A 19,083-nucleotide genomic window follows, 5' to 3' on the forward strand; every position below is an offset into this window, starting at 1 on the left:
ATATTCTCAGCCACAGGGATCTCCCTTCAATCTCGAATGTAGCAAAAGCTCAAAAAATTTTCTACATTTCACTAATGCCAGTGATCATTGCTAGTTCCCTTTTGGCCTCTCCACAGCACCCAGGGTATATATGAAACGTTTTGCAGTGGTTGCTAAGGGTGTGCAGCCTTCAAAATGTGTGGGGTTTTTTTTGGTTTTGTTTTGTTTTGTTTTTGTTGTTTTGGGGGTTTCAATTCATTTAATGTGTATTTGTGTTTCAGATCATTTGATTAACCAACATAAAAATCAAATCCAAAAAGGTGCTTTCCTGGTACCTTCCAAATGTCCTCTCGTCTCCTGAAAAAATTGTGACCTCCACTTGTCCTTGTATGCTTTGTTGCCAAAGAATGCAGTCTCTCCCCCTCTTTTGGTAGATGGGGTGTATGTAGCACCTGAAAAAGTTGCAGCCTTCATTTATCCCTTCCGTGGGAATATCATATTAGTGAAAGCGACAGGAGGAATTACCCACTCACCTTCTGCCCCTCTGGCATTGCTTGAAAATGGTTCCAACCAGCCCTGAGACCAGTGCCATCGTGACACCAAAATGGTGCTGGTCTCAGGTCCAGCCGACTAGTGCCAGTTTGTTGCATGGCTGAATGGTGTGGGGGTTTTTAAAAAATCTTTATAGCTCTTATTTACTTTTTTTTTTTTTTTTTTGAGCAAGGGTTAATATCTTTTTGTTCTCAAGCCACATTCCTCTATCTTTCAGTATACCCAGATGGAAGGCCTTGTCTCCCTCCTTGTGCAGGGTCTTGTCATGTCCATGTTTCCCTTCCTGTCTTTATCAATTCAGTATTTGTATTTACAACCCCATTTTTTTTTTCAAGTGTTTCATAAATAAAAGCTAAATGCTTTATATGTTAAGCCTTACTATTTCTTGTCTCATATACTAATTGTTTTAGAGATGGTAACCTTTTTTAAGTGTAAGACTAAATGTAAATGCAATACATTTTCAGTACGTTGTATTTTATTCTGCTTCAGTTTTACAGAAGATAGTAGAGCCCTTGAAAGTCAGAAATAGTTAAATCAAAATGTATCACCTACAACCTATTTGACCTTTTGTTTCATAAAAGCAGAATGGCTTTAGTTCCTTTACAGTAGGAATATGCATAAGTAATAATTTTCACAAATGTTTGATAGTTGTCTGTTTACAAATGCCTCAGTTTTTTTTTCCTCCACACACTCCTCAAATACATATGGCAGCTTGTTGTCCATAGTAGTTAATACTTGTTTTTGTTTTGTCCTTTTCCAGCAAAGAAGATGAATAATCTTTCCTTTAGTGAATTGTGTTGCCTCTTCTGCTGTCCACCATGCCCAGGGAAGATTGCATCCAAACTGGCTTTTTTACCACCTGACCCTACATATACACTGATGTGTGATGAGAGTGGCAGTCGCTGGACACTTCACCTTTCAGAACGAGCAGACTGGCAGTACTCTTCTCGTGAAAAAGATGCTATTGAATGTTTCATGACTAGAACCAGCAGAGGTAACAGGATTGCCTGCATGTTTGTGCGTTGCTCACCTAATGCCAAGTATACGTTGCTCTTCTCACATGGAAATGCTGTTGACTTAGGTCAGATGAGCAGCTTTTACATAGGACTCGGTTCTAGGATTAATTGCAACATATTCTCCTATGATTACTCCGGATATGGCACAAGTTCTGGGAAACCAACAGAAAAAAATCTATATGCTGACATTGATGCTGCTTGGATAGCTCTTAGGACAAGGTAAGCAGTAACTTGCATGTTTATTTTACTAACTTTTTTTTCTGTCTGCACAAACTTTGTAGTGCAGACCAGTAGCCTTCAAGCTTGGGGTTCATATCCTAATACTGGATTGGAGCCTGTTTCCTATCTATGCACCTGCTTCTGCAGCACAGCTATTCTCTCTCCCAATGTGGTAGAATGTATGCTGCAGAATTTTATTGCCAACTCAAGGCCTGTGCAGCTTCCAGGGACTATGTGCTATACAGTACTTGCACTATCACTTTATTTTCTCGATAATTTGAAATTCAGAGTATCAGCACCTCACAATTTGAAGAGACCAAGAGCTGAGCGGACCCTTGAGTAAGCAGCACAAGTTGGACCAGAGAAACAGCCAGAGCAGGACTTCTCAAACCTGTCCTGGGGACCTTGGAGACAGTTGGATTTTTAGAATATCTACAATGAATAGTCATGAGAGAAATCTGCATCCACTGGAGACCCAAAATATCCTGATATTTTTTTTAACCATATTTATTTTTCTTTTATTTAAAATGGTTTACAAGTAACTGAAATTAGACATTGTTGTTATTTAATGTGAAATGACTGTAGTTAGCAATTATTGTCTTTGGTTTTTATATTATGAAGGTTCAAGTGAGAAGATATTTGTGTCATTGGAAGTTTCTTTGATTGCATTCAGTTTGAAAACCACTGATGTAAACAGATTATTTCCATGTAAAAAAAAGTATATATATATTTGCAGCAAGAGACACCACTGGCATGCAAAAATATTGCTTTCTGGAAACCTTACTGGTTGTTAGCAAGGAGACCCAGCAATAGTGCTCTCATATTAGAAAAGTTTATGTACAAGATACCAAAACTTGGGGAAAGTATTATTTTAACAGCTTTGACTCATCTCTACAATGTGCTTGAACTGTTTGCTAGGATGAAAGGAAATCTTGAGCAAGATTCTTCAAATACACTGCAGTAATAAGTACTGTTCTAGTGGAGGAGAATGATCCATTCTTAACATCAAAGAATGCTTTGTCTAAACTCCCCCACCTACAAATCTAATCTGTATTAAAATTAGCCCATTTTTTAAGCACAAGTAGACATCAAAAGATACAAAAGCTTTATATACCGTATTTTCCGGCGTATAAGACGACCCCCAACTTTTCCAGTTAAAATATAGAGTTTGGGATATACTCGCCGTATAAGACTACCCTTCTGTGTCACTACATAACCATACTGTATGTGGTACCCAGTATACAACAGCCAGCCAATCACGGCAAGCGATGTACCTTACCGGCGATTGGCTGGTTGTTGTATACAAATCCTGCTTGGATTGTTCAGCTCTCCCTGCTTGCCCAGCCCTCCCTGTCTCCAAGACTATCAGAGCGGTAACGCATCCCTCTGGCCCACCCTTGTATCCTATTACGGTACCTCCTTCTCTGCCTCTCAGATCTCGCTCCTGAGGACTGCAGTGAAGCGGCGCAGACGTGCATGTGCGAGATCTGAGAGGCAGAGAAGGAGGAACCGGAATCGGTTCTGATTCCGGTTCCAATTCACATCGTGGTTTTTTTTTCATCCGACCTGATCGGGTTTTTTTTTTATCAGCTGCGCCCGAGCCGATAAACAAAAAACCCACCCCGACCCTTTAAAACGAATCGCTCAGCTTCCCCCACCCAAATTAATTAAATACAACCCCCCACCCTCCTGACCCCTCCAAGACCTGCTAAAAGTCCCTGGTGGTCCAGCGGGGGTCCAGGAGCGGTCTGGGAGCGATCTCCTGGACTTGGGCCGACGGCCCTTTGCCCTTACTATGTCACAGGGGCTACCGCTGCCATTGGTCGACCCCAGTGACATAGTAAGGGTAAAGGGCCGTCGGCGCCATTTTGATTGCTGGCAGCCGACGGCCCAAGTACAGGAGATCGCTCCTGGACCCCCGCTGGACCACCAGGGACTTTTGGCAGGTCGGGGGGGGGGGGGTCAGGAGGGTAGGGGGTTTTGTTAGATTTTTATTTTTTTTTTATATTCGCTCCATAAGACGCAGACATTCCCCCCCCCCCCCCCCCACACTTTTGGGGGAAAAAGTGCGTCTTATGGAGCAAAAAATATGGTAATTATTTGCCCTATAAGACTACCTCCGGCGTATAAGACGACCCCTGACTTTTGAGAAGATTTTCAGGGGTTAAAAACTCGTCTTATACGCCGGAAAATACAATATATTTAAAACGAAAATGCTTATGCTCTTTAGATTATCTACCAGGTAATTCTAAATCAAATTTTCTTATGATTGATATACTGATGAAGGATGATTGCAGCCAAAAGGAACATAAAAAAATCCAAGAGAGGCAACTTGAATGAACAAACCTTAATTTCTATTAAAATGTTTCAAGAGTAGTTGTTTGTTCAAGGATGAGACATGGCGTTAAGTGCACAGTTCAGCAGTGAACATTTTTGTAAATTGTCAAGTCCAGTTTGTTAAAAGCATGTGATGGTTGCCATACTATTACATATAAATATATAAAGAACTTTTAATCTGCAAAAGGTGAAAACATTTTATCTGGAATGTTCAGACTGTGGCTATTCTTCCTATGCTGATTAGTATCACTCAAATATTTGAACTGAGTGTTACACCGTAGGTGACCCATAGAGCACTGTGTGGTTCAAACAGTTGAGCTGAGGCTTGACACATTCAGGAGGGAGAAGCACCAAAAGAGGTTTAAGAAGCAGAATGTAAAGGGGTGCAGGAGAAAAAAGACAATTGCAGCCAGCCAGCAGGTGTGAAAATTCTGGATGGTTTATCAAGAAAAAACATGGCCTGTTTTTAATTGGAAGAACTATCTTTGAGAGAAAAACAGGTACTCTGCTATCTAAAAGGAAAACAAAAAAAGAAGGTAAATATTAGCTGCTTCCCCAGTTTAGCTATTCCTAGACAGTAGAAAATTTGACCGTACACCAAATGATACCCCAAACTAAAAAGTACAGGTTTTTGGGTTTGGTTTTTTTTTGTTTTTTAGCATAGTGCAATTCAAATTTATTCATTTTATTGAAATTGACTAGAAGAGCTGTCCAGGCTGCAGTGCTGAAACAGCAGTGAAATATGTGGAGGTAAACAAGTTTTAAGAGTTGCAGTAGAAGACAAGCAAAGTAATACTTAGAAATTGCACAAAATCTGAGGGGAATAAAAGAAGAATTTTAGCTAAAAAAAAGTCTCAAAACAGTGTAAAATCACAGAGCAACACATGTCTGAGCTGGCAGGAAGCGTAAAAGTTCAGTAAAGACTTGTCTTCCCTAGAAAAATCTGGAAGTTGTTGATGCTCTATGCCAAATAATCCAATGTAAAATTTCAAATTATACAATTACAATCTTTTTTTTCCTTATCCTGCTGGACCAGCCCAGACAAATGGGTTTTATTCCACCTGTTAGCTGATAGAGACAAAGGAGACACGTTTTTCTATGACATCATTGGCTATAAGGGAAATGCAGACTTTGCCAGTAGTTTGTCTCCAGCTGATGATGGACACCTGTGAATTAGTGTAATAGGATTTTTCTCCCAGAACCTAGGTTAGGTCTTGGCTTGGTTGAGCATATTTCATTTGTTCCTTTGCATTGATTTCTCTTGGCGAGTGGTGATCCTATTTATCGTCCTGGTTGAGCAAAGCCTTGGGATCAATCCCAGGTTACCTGATGGTCCTAGTTCATCCCTCTTGCAGGCAGTTCTTAGACCACCTAATCTTACAGGACCTTCCTTCCACCACAAAGGCAAAAGAGAAGCTCAGGCACTACCACCTCCTCCCAGCTCACCTTTTATCCCTTTTTGCTTTTGGACAGCTCTGATTTGAACTTGTGAAAAATGAGGGATGAGAAAAGGAAGAAGCAGCTGCAGCATGAATCTGCTTCTTGCAGTAGCCCTCCATACAGAGTAAGTGTTAGGGAGAGGTGTTCACTGGGGGATGGGAACCTCTTTTCTGCTTGGGCTCTTTTTCAGCAGGACTTGTTGTTGTTGACATGAATTGGGGCCATGGATGCACATGGCCTGCAGGACCTGATGTGTGTAGTGTTGCTGTATTCCTTTGCATAGTATGCGACAGGGACATAGGATCCAGTTGAGAGTCTTGATCCTGTAGGGTTTTCCACACTTGTAGAACAGAGGGAGTAGGCAACCATGATAATGGAGCAGGAGCAGCTAAGGAAGCAGCTGGTTCTCAATCTCTGTACCTTCAGGACTCAGCTTGGCCATCTGAATATTCTGTTTTAATACATGATTTATAGTTTAGTTTACTGTTTTATATTGGTATATTTGAATTGATTTTGTACAATACTTGTTTCATTTTATATTTTCTTATTCACTTGTCTTGCATTTATCTGCTTATTTAGAATGTTTTGTTAATATAAGATTTTATAGTTTTAATTTTCTTTTATTTTATGTTGGCATGTATATTTGAATTCATTTTGTATAATTTTCCTCATTTCCTCTCGGGGAGTTGGGGCTTGCTAAGCTCTCCCCTCAGGAACCTCACTTGTAACTGTTAGCTAGGGGGTGTGTTTTCTCCCAAGTTTATTTTGGTCATGTACCAGATCCTCTGTGCTATGCAGAAGCCTGGTGGGAGCATGGCTTGACCCTGCCCCTGGGCCTGGTGATTCTGCTGGGTGTCAGTATGAGCCCCAAAGCAACCAGAAGCTACCAGAGGGGATTCGGATATTCTGGCCATTTTTGCTTCTCGGGAGTCCCTTTTGGGAGCAGTGTCCGATAATGATTCTGATCATCAGATTTGCTAGATGAAGGGGCTTACTCGTCTGAGGATGAGGGTTCTTCAGTCGGGCTTTTTCATAAGAAGGAAGTTTACACTTGTTACTTAGTTGGTTATCTCCCTCATGTTTGTGGACTCCAAGGCTGAGGAACCCACTGAGAGACCCTATTTTGGAAGGGGTTCTGTGTTGTCACAATCAAGGAAAATGATTTCTAGGACAAGTAGGATGGTAGTCCTCACATATGGGTGACATCAGATGGAGTCTGGCACGTAAAACTTCTGTCAAGGTTTCTAAAACTTAGGCACACTGAGCATGCTCCAGCATTGCCTAGTCCATGCAGGGTCCCACTTCAGTCCTTTTTTTTTTTCCCTGTGGAGTTGTTGTCTCGTGTCTTGAAGCTTGTGTTCTTTTTCTGGAAAACTAATCCAATTTTGGGCTACGTTTTGCTTTGTTCCTACACTGGGTCCCTCTCGGGTCCCCTGGCCTTAGTCTCGCGGCATGGTAAGTCTGATTCACGGTCTGTTCCCTGTAGCAGTGTCCGGGGCACACAGGTCATGATCCGTGCGTCTGGATTATGGATCCACATATGTGCATCCTCTGCCTGGGGGCAATCCACGACATTCGGGGGTGCCTCTTCTGTGACCAGATGAACCCCAAAGACTGGCAGCCCATCTCGACAAGATGGAGAAGCTGTTCGGCCCTAAGAGGTCTGAACCTTCGACATTGGCATCAGTGTCCTTGACACTGAAGGATCAGGGGAACTGATGGGTGCTGATCCTCTCCCGGTGACCCTGGAGGAGCAGGGGGCTAGAGATGGAGTCTCATCTGTCTCTTCTAGATCAAGGATGTTGGAATCTTCAGCTTCCACCTCTGCGCTGGGGAAAGACTGGGCTGAGCACTATAGGAACTCAAAGTATTGACATCTGTCGGCGCACATTGCAGGGCTCAGGATGGCACTTGCTCTTGCCGTGATGCACCCAAAGTGTCCCCAAGGCAAGTAGGTTACACTCTCAATCAATGCTGGGGCTACGGGAAGGTCCCCACCAATTCCAGTGCCAGGTAACTACCTCCCTTGAGGCTCTGAGGAGGATCATGGCACCCATCCTCCAGCACAGCTGGGTCTAACATCTGTGAAATTCGAGGAGGAGCTGGAGCATAAGGTACAGTTGGCAGTGGACTAAGCCCTGCAGGGCATTGAGCCTGTGCTGGTGGTGGCCACAGCCTCCTTACTGGAGCCACTGTGGAGCACCTCTGTTCTTCTTCTAGGCGTCCTCCCTACTCAGCTTGCTCCGGTGCCATGGGAGCCTTCGATCCCCCATGGAGCACTGTCGCTACCTCAGCCTGATGCCGTTCTCATCCATGGCACCTCAGATGAGGAAGGCCCTTCAAGGCCGGCACCACCACGCCTTCCTGCTCCCTGGCTGGCCCTACCAGGTTTGCATGCGAAGCTGGCAGTGCCCGTGATGCCTAGTCCTCGGGCCCTGCCTGTTCAGTTTAGTGAGGACGGATGCCCCTTATAACCCCTGGGGCATCGTCCCAATTCTTCCTCTTAGGATTCAGAGGGCCTTCCCTTGACCCAGTCTCCCCCGGAGGAACGGCAGAAGTCCCCGCCCGAGGACTTAACCTTTGCAGGGTTTATGTGGGCCAAAGCCATTCTGTTCCAACTGATGACAGAGGAGGACACTAGACACAGATGCTGGAGGTAGTCCAGTTTGTGGATTCCCCAAAGGGAGGATGTGGTGGTTCCAATTCATGACATCTTCAAGGAACTGCTGCTCAGGGTGTGGGAGCCACCCCCTCATGGTTCCGCCTGTGAATAGGAAGGCGGATGGGGTGTACCAACATAAGAACATAAATGCCATACTGGGTCAGACCAAGGGTCCATCAAGCCTAGTATCCTGTTTGCAACAGTGGCCAATCCAAGTCATAGTCTGGATTGCAAAAGGGCTTTAGCCTTCTATCTGCAGCAGACAGAAGGACCTAGGCAATCCACACAACTCTGTCTCCTTTTGACAAAAATAGATTGGGAGTTGCTGCTGGAAAGCAGACACTGTCCAGCTGGCTAGTGGACTGCATCTCGTTCTGCTATGCACAGGCAGGGCTGCAGCTTGGCAGTCATGTCGCTTCATTCCGTCAGAGCCATGGTGACTTTGGCACACTTAAGGTCTATATCTATGGAGAAGATCTGCAAGGCTGCAGTGTGGAGTTCCCTCCACACGTTCGCCTCTCACTATTGTCTGGATAGGGATGGCCAACACGACAGTTTTGGCCAGTCCGTCCTTGGAAGTCTTTCAACTCTAAACCCAACTCTTCCTGCCTAGAGCCTTTTTTCTGGTTCAGGCTGTCTCCCTCAGCACCACTGATGTGCCCATTGGCACGTAGTTAAGTGTTTTGGTCATTTGCCTTTGGAGACGGTCTGTAGCTAGGGATTCACCCATGTGAGGACTACCATCCTGCTTATCCTAGGAGAAAAAAAAAATTGCTTACCTGAAACAGGTGTTCTCCTAGGATAGCAGGATGTTAGTCCACACGAAACCTGCCCACCACTTTGTGGAGCTGGGTTTAGTCTGTTTTATTTTTTCGTAATTCTATGTTACTAGACTGGAGAGGGACCCCCACGTAGATTAGGGCATGCTGAGCTTGCTCGGTGTGCCAGTCAAAATTCTAGAAACTTTGGCAAGTTTCTGTGCCGGGCTCCATTTGATATCACCCATGTGTGAGGACTAACATCCTGCTGTCCTAGGAGAACACCTGTTACAGGTAAACAACTCTGCTCTCTGAGTCCTTGGGGGGTAATATCTGTCTTTATCCTTGTGTGTGGCAATAGAATATTAGGTGGAATTTGGAAAGGAATGGAGAGCAAAACTAAATATCATAATGCCTTTTTCTTTATCCTACTACTAGACCAGTGACTGTTAGGTATATTCCCCTTCCGGTGGAGACAGACTACGCCTCCTAAGATTTGCATGTGACAACTGGTCTACCATAAGAGGTGTGGCTGCAAGCGGTCTCCAGTAATTGTCTCACAGGTGGATCGACGGAACATTTCCCCCTACTTATTTTTCTGCCCAGTGCTTGAAATTGCAGGCCTGCTTAAAAACAAAACAAAACCTGGGGTCCTCCTTGCTGAGTCCCTTGCTCCCACTGCCGTGGCGGCCCTAGTAGGGCGTTCCCCTCTCCCCAAAGCGAGACCAGGAGCGGCCCTACTCTTCCTCTGGGGAATATAGAGTGAGGTAGGGAAGTTCCTGAGCAGTGTGAGGACAGTATGTGCCCTATTGAGTGGAGGGAAGCGTTTGAGGCAGCAACATTGAGGAAAGCGGTATGCAGGATTGCACTCTACCACACAGGTTATAAAAAGTAAAAGTGCCATTTTTCCCTGCATTTGTGTTTGTTTCCCATTAACATTATGCTAAAAGGCACAAGGCACCCGGGCTGTGGGTCTAAGAGGATTCAAATGGTAGCTGGGTCTATTTGTCCCATCTGCCATGATAACCCCAGAAGACAAGACTCCATTCTACAATCTCCTCCCTATCATGCATGCGGCTCGATATCTGGAAGCTATCAAGCCACTTGCGAAAAAGACACTGATAGAGGAGCCTCTTAACACCCTCTCCACCCGAAAAACCAAGGCGATCCCCACAGATATCTGTGCTGAGTACTGAGCCCCCACAAGTCCCTGTGGAGGTGCCAGTAGCGCCTAGCCTGCCACCCCCTGTAGCTGCGATATCTATCTACACCAGCTTTCATGGAGGAACTGGACTGTTTCATCCGCCAGGCAGTGCTCGATGCTCAACGAGACCTACTGCCATCAATGCCGGCCCCCATACCGACATCGGAGCCATCGATATTTGCACCGTTGCTAACCAGGCTGGATACACTCATCGGTGCCCTTCCAACACAACCCGGGCCACCGATGCCAAAGCAAACCTGCAAAGCCTCTGAAATCCCAGATTCCCATTCCGGGGTCCTCAAACAACGACTGCACGGATTCAGTCCTCTGTCACTGATACCTGAACCGATGCCTGGTCCGTAAGGGCTCTCGGGACTGAGAGGCCTTTGTTTTCCATTGAGGCCATCGAAGGATCCATCGGTGCCAACCCGTCCTACCGTACCAATCTCCTTCCCTTCTTCAAGATCTCGATAAGAGATCTTTTCTGACACATGGGAAGATGTTGACACCGATATATGCACGGAGGATATCTTAAACCATCTCCTCCAGAAGAAAGGAGAAAATCTCCCCCAGAGGATCTCTCCTTTGCCAATTTTATTAGTGAGATTTCAGAGACAGTTCCCTTTGAAATTATCACAAAGGAGGATGCACACCACAAAACATTAGAGGTTCTCCAATTTGTGGATGCACCAAAAGAAGTGATGGCTATACCAGTACACAGAGTGCTAGTAGATCTGCAACATAGTCTCTGGGAGCATCCTAGTGCTGTTCAGCCTGTGAATAAGAGGACAGATGCAACTTATCCTGTCCAACATATTCCTGGTTTCCAAAAACCACAACTGCCCCATCAGTCTGTGGTAGTTGTCTATACTTTCGAATAATAGAAGGACTAGGGGGTACTCTATGAAGTTAGCAAGTAGCACATTTAAGACTAATCGGAGAAAATTCTTTTTCACTCAACGCACAATAAAGCTCTGGAATTTGTTGCCAGAGGATGAGGTTAGTGTAGCTGGGTTCAAAAAAGGTTTGGATAAGTTCTTGGAGGAGAAGTCCATTAACTGCTATTAATCAAGTTTACTTGGGGAATAGCCACTGCTATTAATTGCATCAGTAGCATGGGATCTTCTTAGTGTTTGGGTAATTGCCAGGTTCTTGTGGCCTGGTTTGACCTCTGTTGGAAATGGGATGCAGGGATTGTTGGACCCTTGGTCTGACCCAGCATGGCAATTTCTTATGTTCTTATGCACAAAAGAAGGCCAGAAGACTGCGACCACACTCTACACCTGGCAAGGACCAAAAATTCCTTGATATCTTAGATCGCAAGATGTTTCAATGTTCTATGCTAGTGTCACACATAGCTGCCTACAAATGTTACATGACACAGTATCAAATCTCTGCAAGCAGGTTCAGGGAATAGCCAACTTTCTTCCCCAACAGCAACAAGATAGTATGGCGATGAAACTACATAAAGGCCTTGAGGCTGGAAAACATGAGGTTCGTGCTGCGTACAGCTTCTCATGTGTCAGCGCCAGGAGGTGGGCCTGACTAAAAGCCTCTGACTTAAGATCTGAAGTCCAAGACAAACTTGCTGATTTGCCATGTACCGGTGAAAACCTATTCGGCGACAAGATGCAGTGGCTCAATTAAAAGACCATAATGAGTCCCTGTGGCAGTTATCCTCAGTAACTACCGAGGCCCCTTCTGCAAGAAGATCCACTAGAATGGACCCTAGAAAACAATTTTATTGCCCACGCAGATACTACCCACCTGCATCTCGCGTGAGGCCATCTAGACCATCTCGGAGAACACATCCTCGACAGCCCAAGACATCCAGGCCTCAGCCACCACCGCAAACAGGCCAGGCTTCTGGATTTTGAGGCATATCCAGAGAACTGCAGTCTCTCCACAAATCCAAATTCAGATTTGCCAGTAGGAGGTTGAATTTGCCACTTCATAACAAACTGGCTCAACATAACCACAGACCAATGGGTTATATCCATCATAACCCAGGGATACCATCTAAACTTTCTCATGGTACCCTTGGACTTACTCCCAATCCTCTGTGGATGCAAGAAGATCACACAGGTCTTCTAGGGTCAGATCTGTCCACCCTTCTGGGTGCCAGGGCCGTGGAACTTGTTCCCCGAGTACAGCAGGGCTGAGAGTTCTACTCCCGCTATTTTCTCATTCCAAAGAAATCAGGCAGCCTCCACAATCTCAACAAATTTCTAAGAAAAGCAACATTCAGGATGCTGTCCTTGGGCACCATGCCTTCCCCTTCTGCAAAAAGGAGATTGACTCTGTTCTCTGGATCTTCAAGACGCTTAACGCTCACATTCCAATATCCCCACATCACCGCAAGTACCTGCGTTTTCTAGTGGGACATCAACACTTTCAGTACCGGGTCCTGCCTTTCGGACTTGCCTCGGCACACCGTCTATTTACAAAGTGCCTAGCAGTGGCTGCAGCCCATCTACGCAAGAAAAGCATACATGTCTTTTCTTACCTGGACGCCTGGCTCATCAAGAGCCAATCCAAGCAAGGAGCTCTCGACGCTCTCAAGCTCACTATCAATCTGCTACATTCTCCGGGGTTTCTCATCAACTACCAAAAATCCCACCTGACTCCATCTCACCTCCTGACTTTTTCATCTGAGCAGATTTGGACACCACAGTGGCAAAGGCCTTCCTGCTCAACGACCGTGCAGACACACTCTCCAGACTAGCGCTATCTCTGTGCACAAAGGAAAGCAGCCTAAACCCATCAATTCTTAAAGCTGCTGGGGCACATGGCTTCCATGGTCTACGTCACTCTTATGACCAGACTGGCCATGAGAATAACTAAATGGCTCCAAGCCATTCAACCACTTTCATCCCAGATTCAAGTAACCCACCAGTTACGTTTATTGCTTCTCTGGTGGACAAACAAAATCAAATTGCTAACAGGTCTACCCTTTCAGCAACCAGTTCCACCTTGGGTTGGGGTGCTCATGTGAACAATCTTCAAACTCAAGGTACTTGGACACAGCTCGAAGCAACGTTTCAGATCAACTTCCTAGAGCTTCAAGCTTTACGTTATGCTCTATATGTGTTCAAGGACTGCCTTTCATACAAGACTGTTAAACAGACATCAGAGTTGCAATGTGGTACTTGAATAAGCAGGGCGGCACAGGCTCTTATCTCCTCTGCCAAGAAGTTGCACAAATCTGGGCCTGGGCCCTTGCACACTCCATGTATCTACGGGCCACTTACCTGGTGGGCATGCAGAACGTGGTAGCAGATCCTGACAGTTCCATCCCCACGAGTGTTCTGGATCCTGTGGTAATGACCAGAATTTTCCAACGCTGGGTCAACCAACAGATCTCTTTGAATCCGAACTGAATCACAAAGTGGACAGATTCTGCTCCCTGCACTGACAATAAAACAAGTTAGCTATGGATGCCTTCCCTCGCCCCTGGAACACAGGCCTCCTATACGCGTATCCCCCGATACCGCTGATAAGCCAAAACCCTCGTGAAGCTACAACAGGACAAAGGGTCAATAATACTCATAGCTTCAAATTGACCTCGACAAGTATGGTTTCCCATGCTTTGCGACTTCTCGATCAGAGAACCTATTTGCCTGGGCACAGCTCCCACTCTCATAACTCAGAACCAAGGCATGTTACGCCATCTGAACCTTCAGACCCTGTCCCTCACAGCCTGGATGTTGAAAGCTTGATGAGAATGTTGGGGGAGATACCAGTTCTGGAGATGGTTTTCAAGGGTGATGCATCAGATGAATTGAACCAAATCACTGTGAATCTGAAAGATGGAAGCAACTCAAACATGAAATTTCAGATCTATTAGTTAAAATTTGTAACCTATCATTAAAATCATCCATTGTACCTGAAGACTGGAGGATGGCCAGTGTAACATCAATATTTAAAATGGATTCCAGGGGTGATCTGGGAAACTATAGACCAGTGAGCCTGACTTCAGTGCTGGGAAAAATAGTGGAAACTAGTCTAAAGATCAGAATCACAGCCAGGTAGAAAGACATGATTTAATGGAACACAGTCATCATGAATTTACCCAAGGGAAGTCTTGCCTCACAAATCTTCATTTTTTTGAAGGGGTTAAACATGTGGATAAAGGTGAACTGGTAGATATAGTGTATTTGGATTTTCAGAAGGCGTTTGACAAAGTCCTTCATGAGAGGCTTCTAAGGAAACTAAAAAGTCATGGGATAGGAGGCAATGTCCTTTCGTGAATTACAAACTGGTTAAAAGACAAGAAACGGTGAAGGATTAAATGGTCAGTTTTCTCTGTGGAAAAGGGTAAATAGTGGAGTACCTCAGGGATCTGTACTTGGACCGATGCTTTACAATATATTTGTAAATGATCTGGATAGGAATACGATGAGTGAGGTTATCAAATTTGCAGATAATACAAAATTATTCAGAGTAGTTAAATCACAAGCGGATTGTTCATTGCAGGATGACCTTGCGAGACTGGAAGATTGGGCATCCCAATGGCAGATGAAATTTAATGTGGACAAGTGCAAGGTGTTGCATATAGGGAAAAATAACCCTTGCTGTAGTTGCACGATGTTAGGTTCCATATTAGGAGCTACCACTCAGGAAAAAGATCTACGCATCCTAGTGGATAATACTTTGAAATTGTCTGTTCAGTGTGCTGCAGCAGTCAAAAAAGCAAACAATGTTAGGAATTAAGAAGGGAATGGTTAACAAAACAATGTTGTTATGCCTCTGTATCTCTCCATGGTGAGACTGCACCTTGAATACTGTGTACAATTCTGGTTGCTGCATCTCAAAAAGATATAGTTGTGATGGAGAAGGTACAGAGAAGGGTGACCAAAATGATAAAGGGGATGGAACAACTCCCCTACGAGGAAAGGCTGAAGAGGTTAGGGCTGTTCAGCTTGGAGAAGAGACAGCTGAGGTGGGATATAATAGAGGTCTTGAACGAGTAGATGTGTATCGGTTATTTTCACTTTCGGATAATAGGACTAGGGGGCACTCCATGAAGTTAGCAAGTAGCACATTTAAGTCTAATCAGAGAAAGTTTTCACTCAACGCACAATTAAGCTCTGGAATTTGTTGCCAGAGGATGTGGCTAGTGCAGTTTAGTGTAGCTGGGTTTAAAAAAAAGGTTTGGAGAAGTTCTTGGAGGAGAAGTCCATTAACTGCTATAAATCCAGTTGACTCAGGGAATGGCCTTTCTATTACTGGCATCAGTGGCATGGGATGATCTTAGTGTTTGGGTACTTGCTAGGTTCTTGTGGCCTGGTTTGGCTTCTGTTGCAAACAGGATGCTGGGCTTGATGGACCTTTGGTCTGACCCAGCATGGCAAGTTCTTATGTTCTTAAGGATTTGTGGTATACAATAACTACCTGTTGTGAAGCCATCAGTTCCATGGAATCTGTGTTGTCTTGGTACAGATGATGAAACCCCCCTATGAGCTGTTGGAGTCTGCTTCCTCAAAGTTTCTTACCTGGAAAGCAATATTCCTAGTCACATCACTTTGGCTTGAAGTCTGAGAGCTTCAAGCATTGCTTCATTATTCTCCTTAGTTAAAGTTTTTTTTCCCACAGCACTCACCTTCACAAGTGGTTTCTGCATTCCATTTGAATAAAGCCATTGTTCTTCCAGCGTTCTTTCCAAGACCTCATGTGCACAAAGGCGAGAGAGCCCTCCTTTCAGTAGACTGTAAAATGGCCTTGAGAACTCAACCATATCGCATGTTTCTCAACTTTTCATTTCCTGCCATCCTAACAAAGTGGGTGTAGTTGTTGCCAAATGCACATTGTTGAACTCGCTAGCAGTCTGTATCGCACATCACTATGCTCTGCCTGGCCTCCAGATCCCAGACTGTCAAGGCTCATCAAGTAAGAGCTATGGCTAACTCAGTAGCTCACATAAGAACCATATCCAGTGAAGACATTTGCAAAGCTGCAACTTAGACGTCAGTACCTTCATGTCCCATAACTGATTGGACAGACTCAAGAAGCAACAGTAACTTTGGGGAAGCAGTTTTACACAGCCTGTTCACGCAGTAGTCCACACTCCACAGAGGATCCAGGGGTTCACAAGGCAGCGCACAAGAACTCCCGCGTATGTTCAGTAGTAAAACTTTACTGAGTTAGAGAGGTCAATTCTATATCTCGCATGTGCCATGGCTAATTCATCCTTCTGTCTACAGTGAACCTTGCTTTTATGGTAAGCAAACTTGCTTTAGTCCTGTGTGTGTGTTCTACTATCTGACACTTCCTCCATTGTATTTTCACATTTATCCAGTCACTCTTTTTATATAAAAAAAAAAAAGCATCATTTTGTACACAAATATATAAAGAAGTTGCCTTCTCAGGAGACCATCTCTATTAGAGAAAATATCAAGCCAGATCGATTGCAAATTCACCCATATTGGACTCCTCCAAGAAAGTTGCAGAAACCATCATTAGTCTCTTAAGGCAGGCATCTCTGGTAGATATTAATTTGTAAGTCACTTTGGAAAATTGATCTGGAAAGCAATTTTTAAATGTTAAAATATTATGGATTGACTAACAGCAAGAATCTTTCATTGCCAGATACTCTTCCTCCAGACCCATATCCAAAAACTCCTTGGAACACTGTCTAAAAAAAGGCAGCATTTGTACCTTTTCAACTCCAAGAGAAATCTGAAGCCTCAGAAGAATTTCTAGGCATTCTGAATTTCATGAGTGTGAAAGCAATCTCATAGTTCAGTTCACAAAGCTCTCAGATATGCTTTCCATATTACCAGTAGCATGGCAGTCTCTAACATTTCAAGTTCAATGTTAGGGATTGCCATGGCCATGAGAAGATGCAATGTCCTTCATGATTCCATCATAGTAAAGTCAGCACTATGTAATGTAAAAAATATGATGATAATTCTCTAGGTAAGGACTACAAGCTTCTAGATTGGTAAATCTTTTTACCTACACTGTTACAGAGCAGTGTTAGTACACCAGATGTAAATTTATAGTATTGATACAACTTATTGCTAAAGATCAAAGAAGCAACATTTCTTGCACCTGACAATCAAGCAGAATATCAAGTGCATATTGATGCAGAAGAATGTTCTAAGCATCTTATAAAATCTGTTAATCACAATTTTGATACTTGGTCCAGGTGGCCCTACTAACAAGGAGGTTAGAGTGGCTCAGAGCTGGGTTACAGTTTTACAATAAGCTGGCTAATGTCACTTGTACAGATGACAATCTGGAGACAAAACAGTCCACCTTATCCACTAACATTGTTACAAGTATTAACTACTGCTACCACAGATACAATTTCTTCACTGAGGCAATATCCTTCACAGTTCTACAGAAAGTTTTATTTTTCATATATTCCTTATGCCTTCCAAAGACATTACCAGAGTTTTCAACTTCAAGAACAGCAGCAATTACAGGCTAGACCACATACGAGAGAGACCTCAAACAAAATATATGCAATATGCTATTCAAAAACTTACATCTAGTTTTTGACTATAACATCCTTTTAATACGTGACTACTTTCTAGTAGGGGGAATGTAGGTTAGTTTGTTTTTCCACAACCAGTAGACCCTAATCACTTCATGCAGTTGGGTCATAAGTATCATTTTCAAAGGATACAAGTTTAATTTCAAGACTCTTCCACCTTAGAGCAATCTCCACATTTTGTTTCCAAAGAACATATCATCTAAGAGGCTGAAATAGTTCTCTTTTATAAGCATGTGCTAAAGAACTAGTTCAACTGCAGAGAGAAACAAGGTACTGTTCAATATAGATCCTGATCCCCCAAAAAGGTAGGCAGTCTCTAATCCATCCTAGAGCTGAGAAGTTGAACTTGTATCTCAAGTGGGATAAATTCAAGATTAATTCCCTAACTACCATTCTTCCTTATTTGGAGCTAGACAACTGGCTAACCAATTTGGATTTCAAGGATGCCTATCCCCATCTGTATCACAGGAAATATGAGTTGCTCTCAGAGAGGAACATTTCTAGTACAAGGTTCTTCCTTCTGGGCTTTCGGCTACTCCAAGAGTATTCACAAAATGTTTAGCTGTAGTGGCTGCCTATCTAAGGAAAAACAATGTCTTGCTATTTCCATTCATAAAAAATTTGCAAGGATATGCTTAGTTAACAAGAAGTAATGTAATTCAGATTTTCCTCTCATTGGGATTCCTTGTAAACTACAAAAAGTCAATTAACATATCTCACCAGCAGGAGTTCATAGGGCACTGTCTTAGGTACTCATAAGGACACAAGAACCATGTAGGGTCAGACCCAAGACCATCGAGCTCAGCATCCTGTTTCTGACCATGCCCAGTCCAGGTCACAAGTACCCAGCAGATCCCCCAGTAGTTGATTTATTTCTTGCATCTCACTCCCAGAGGTAGCTCATTTGGACAGACAGTACTCTAGAATATTTTCAGATTCAGCCCTCCTATCCTCGATATTCTGAATTGCACCAAAAGACAGAGACCAGACCATAACCAGGACAACTGTTAAGTTATGGATGGATGTCCTTACATACACAAAGATTGAGGGGCTTGAAAATGGAGGGACCTGAGCAAGTCTTTCAGAAGCCACAGTTGGTTCTCTTCCTGAGATGCAGCCACCTCTGCCTCCCTGGGAATAAAGTTGAACAGGAGCTCTAAAAAATATCTTCCCCATTGGCCGAACAGGCTGAGTCTTTGGAATTGAGTAAGCAGAACCAGCATGCCTCAAAGTAAGAGGCATCATTCTATGGAGAAGCCAGTGCCAAAGAAGCATCAAGTCTCAGGTGCATCGGCATCGATGCATAAGTCTTCACTCTCAATGCATTGGCTCTAAAACATTGAGCCTCTACACCATTGCTCATTAAACCTGTTCATCATCGACACATCTAACTGCGGAACGTCCTACACAGTGAC

The 19,083-nt window shown here is 43.9% G+C and overlaps 1 protein-coding gene across 2 annotated transcripts in view; it reads left to right on the forward strand.

The window, feature by feature from the left end:
• ABHD17B (abhydrolase domain containing 17B) overlaps positions 1-19,083 on the forward strand; it is a 57,507-nt gene that overhangs the window by 15,843 nt on the left and 22,581 nt on the right. For both annotated transcript variants that reach the window (XM_029612462.1, XM_029612471.1), the window contains exon 2: positions 1,292-1,766. In XM_029612462.1, coding sequence (XP_029468322.1) covers positions 1,300-1,766 — 467 coding nt within the window. In that variant the 5' untranslated portion in view covers positions 1,292-1,299. The remainder of the gene's footprint in view (positions 1-1,291; positions 1,767-19,083) is intronic.

The sequence above is a fragment of the Rhinatrema bivittatum genome, chromosome 1 (genome assembly GCF_901001135.1).
Source record: "Rhinatrema bivittatum chromosome 1, aRhiBiv1.1, whole genome shotgun sequence".
Lineage (NCBI taxonomy): Eukaryota > Metazoa > Chordata > Amphibia > Gymnophiona > Rhinatrematidae > Rhinatrema > Rhinatrema bivittatum.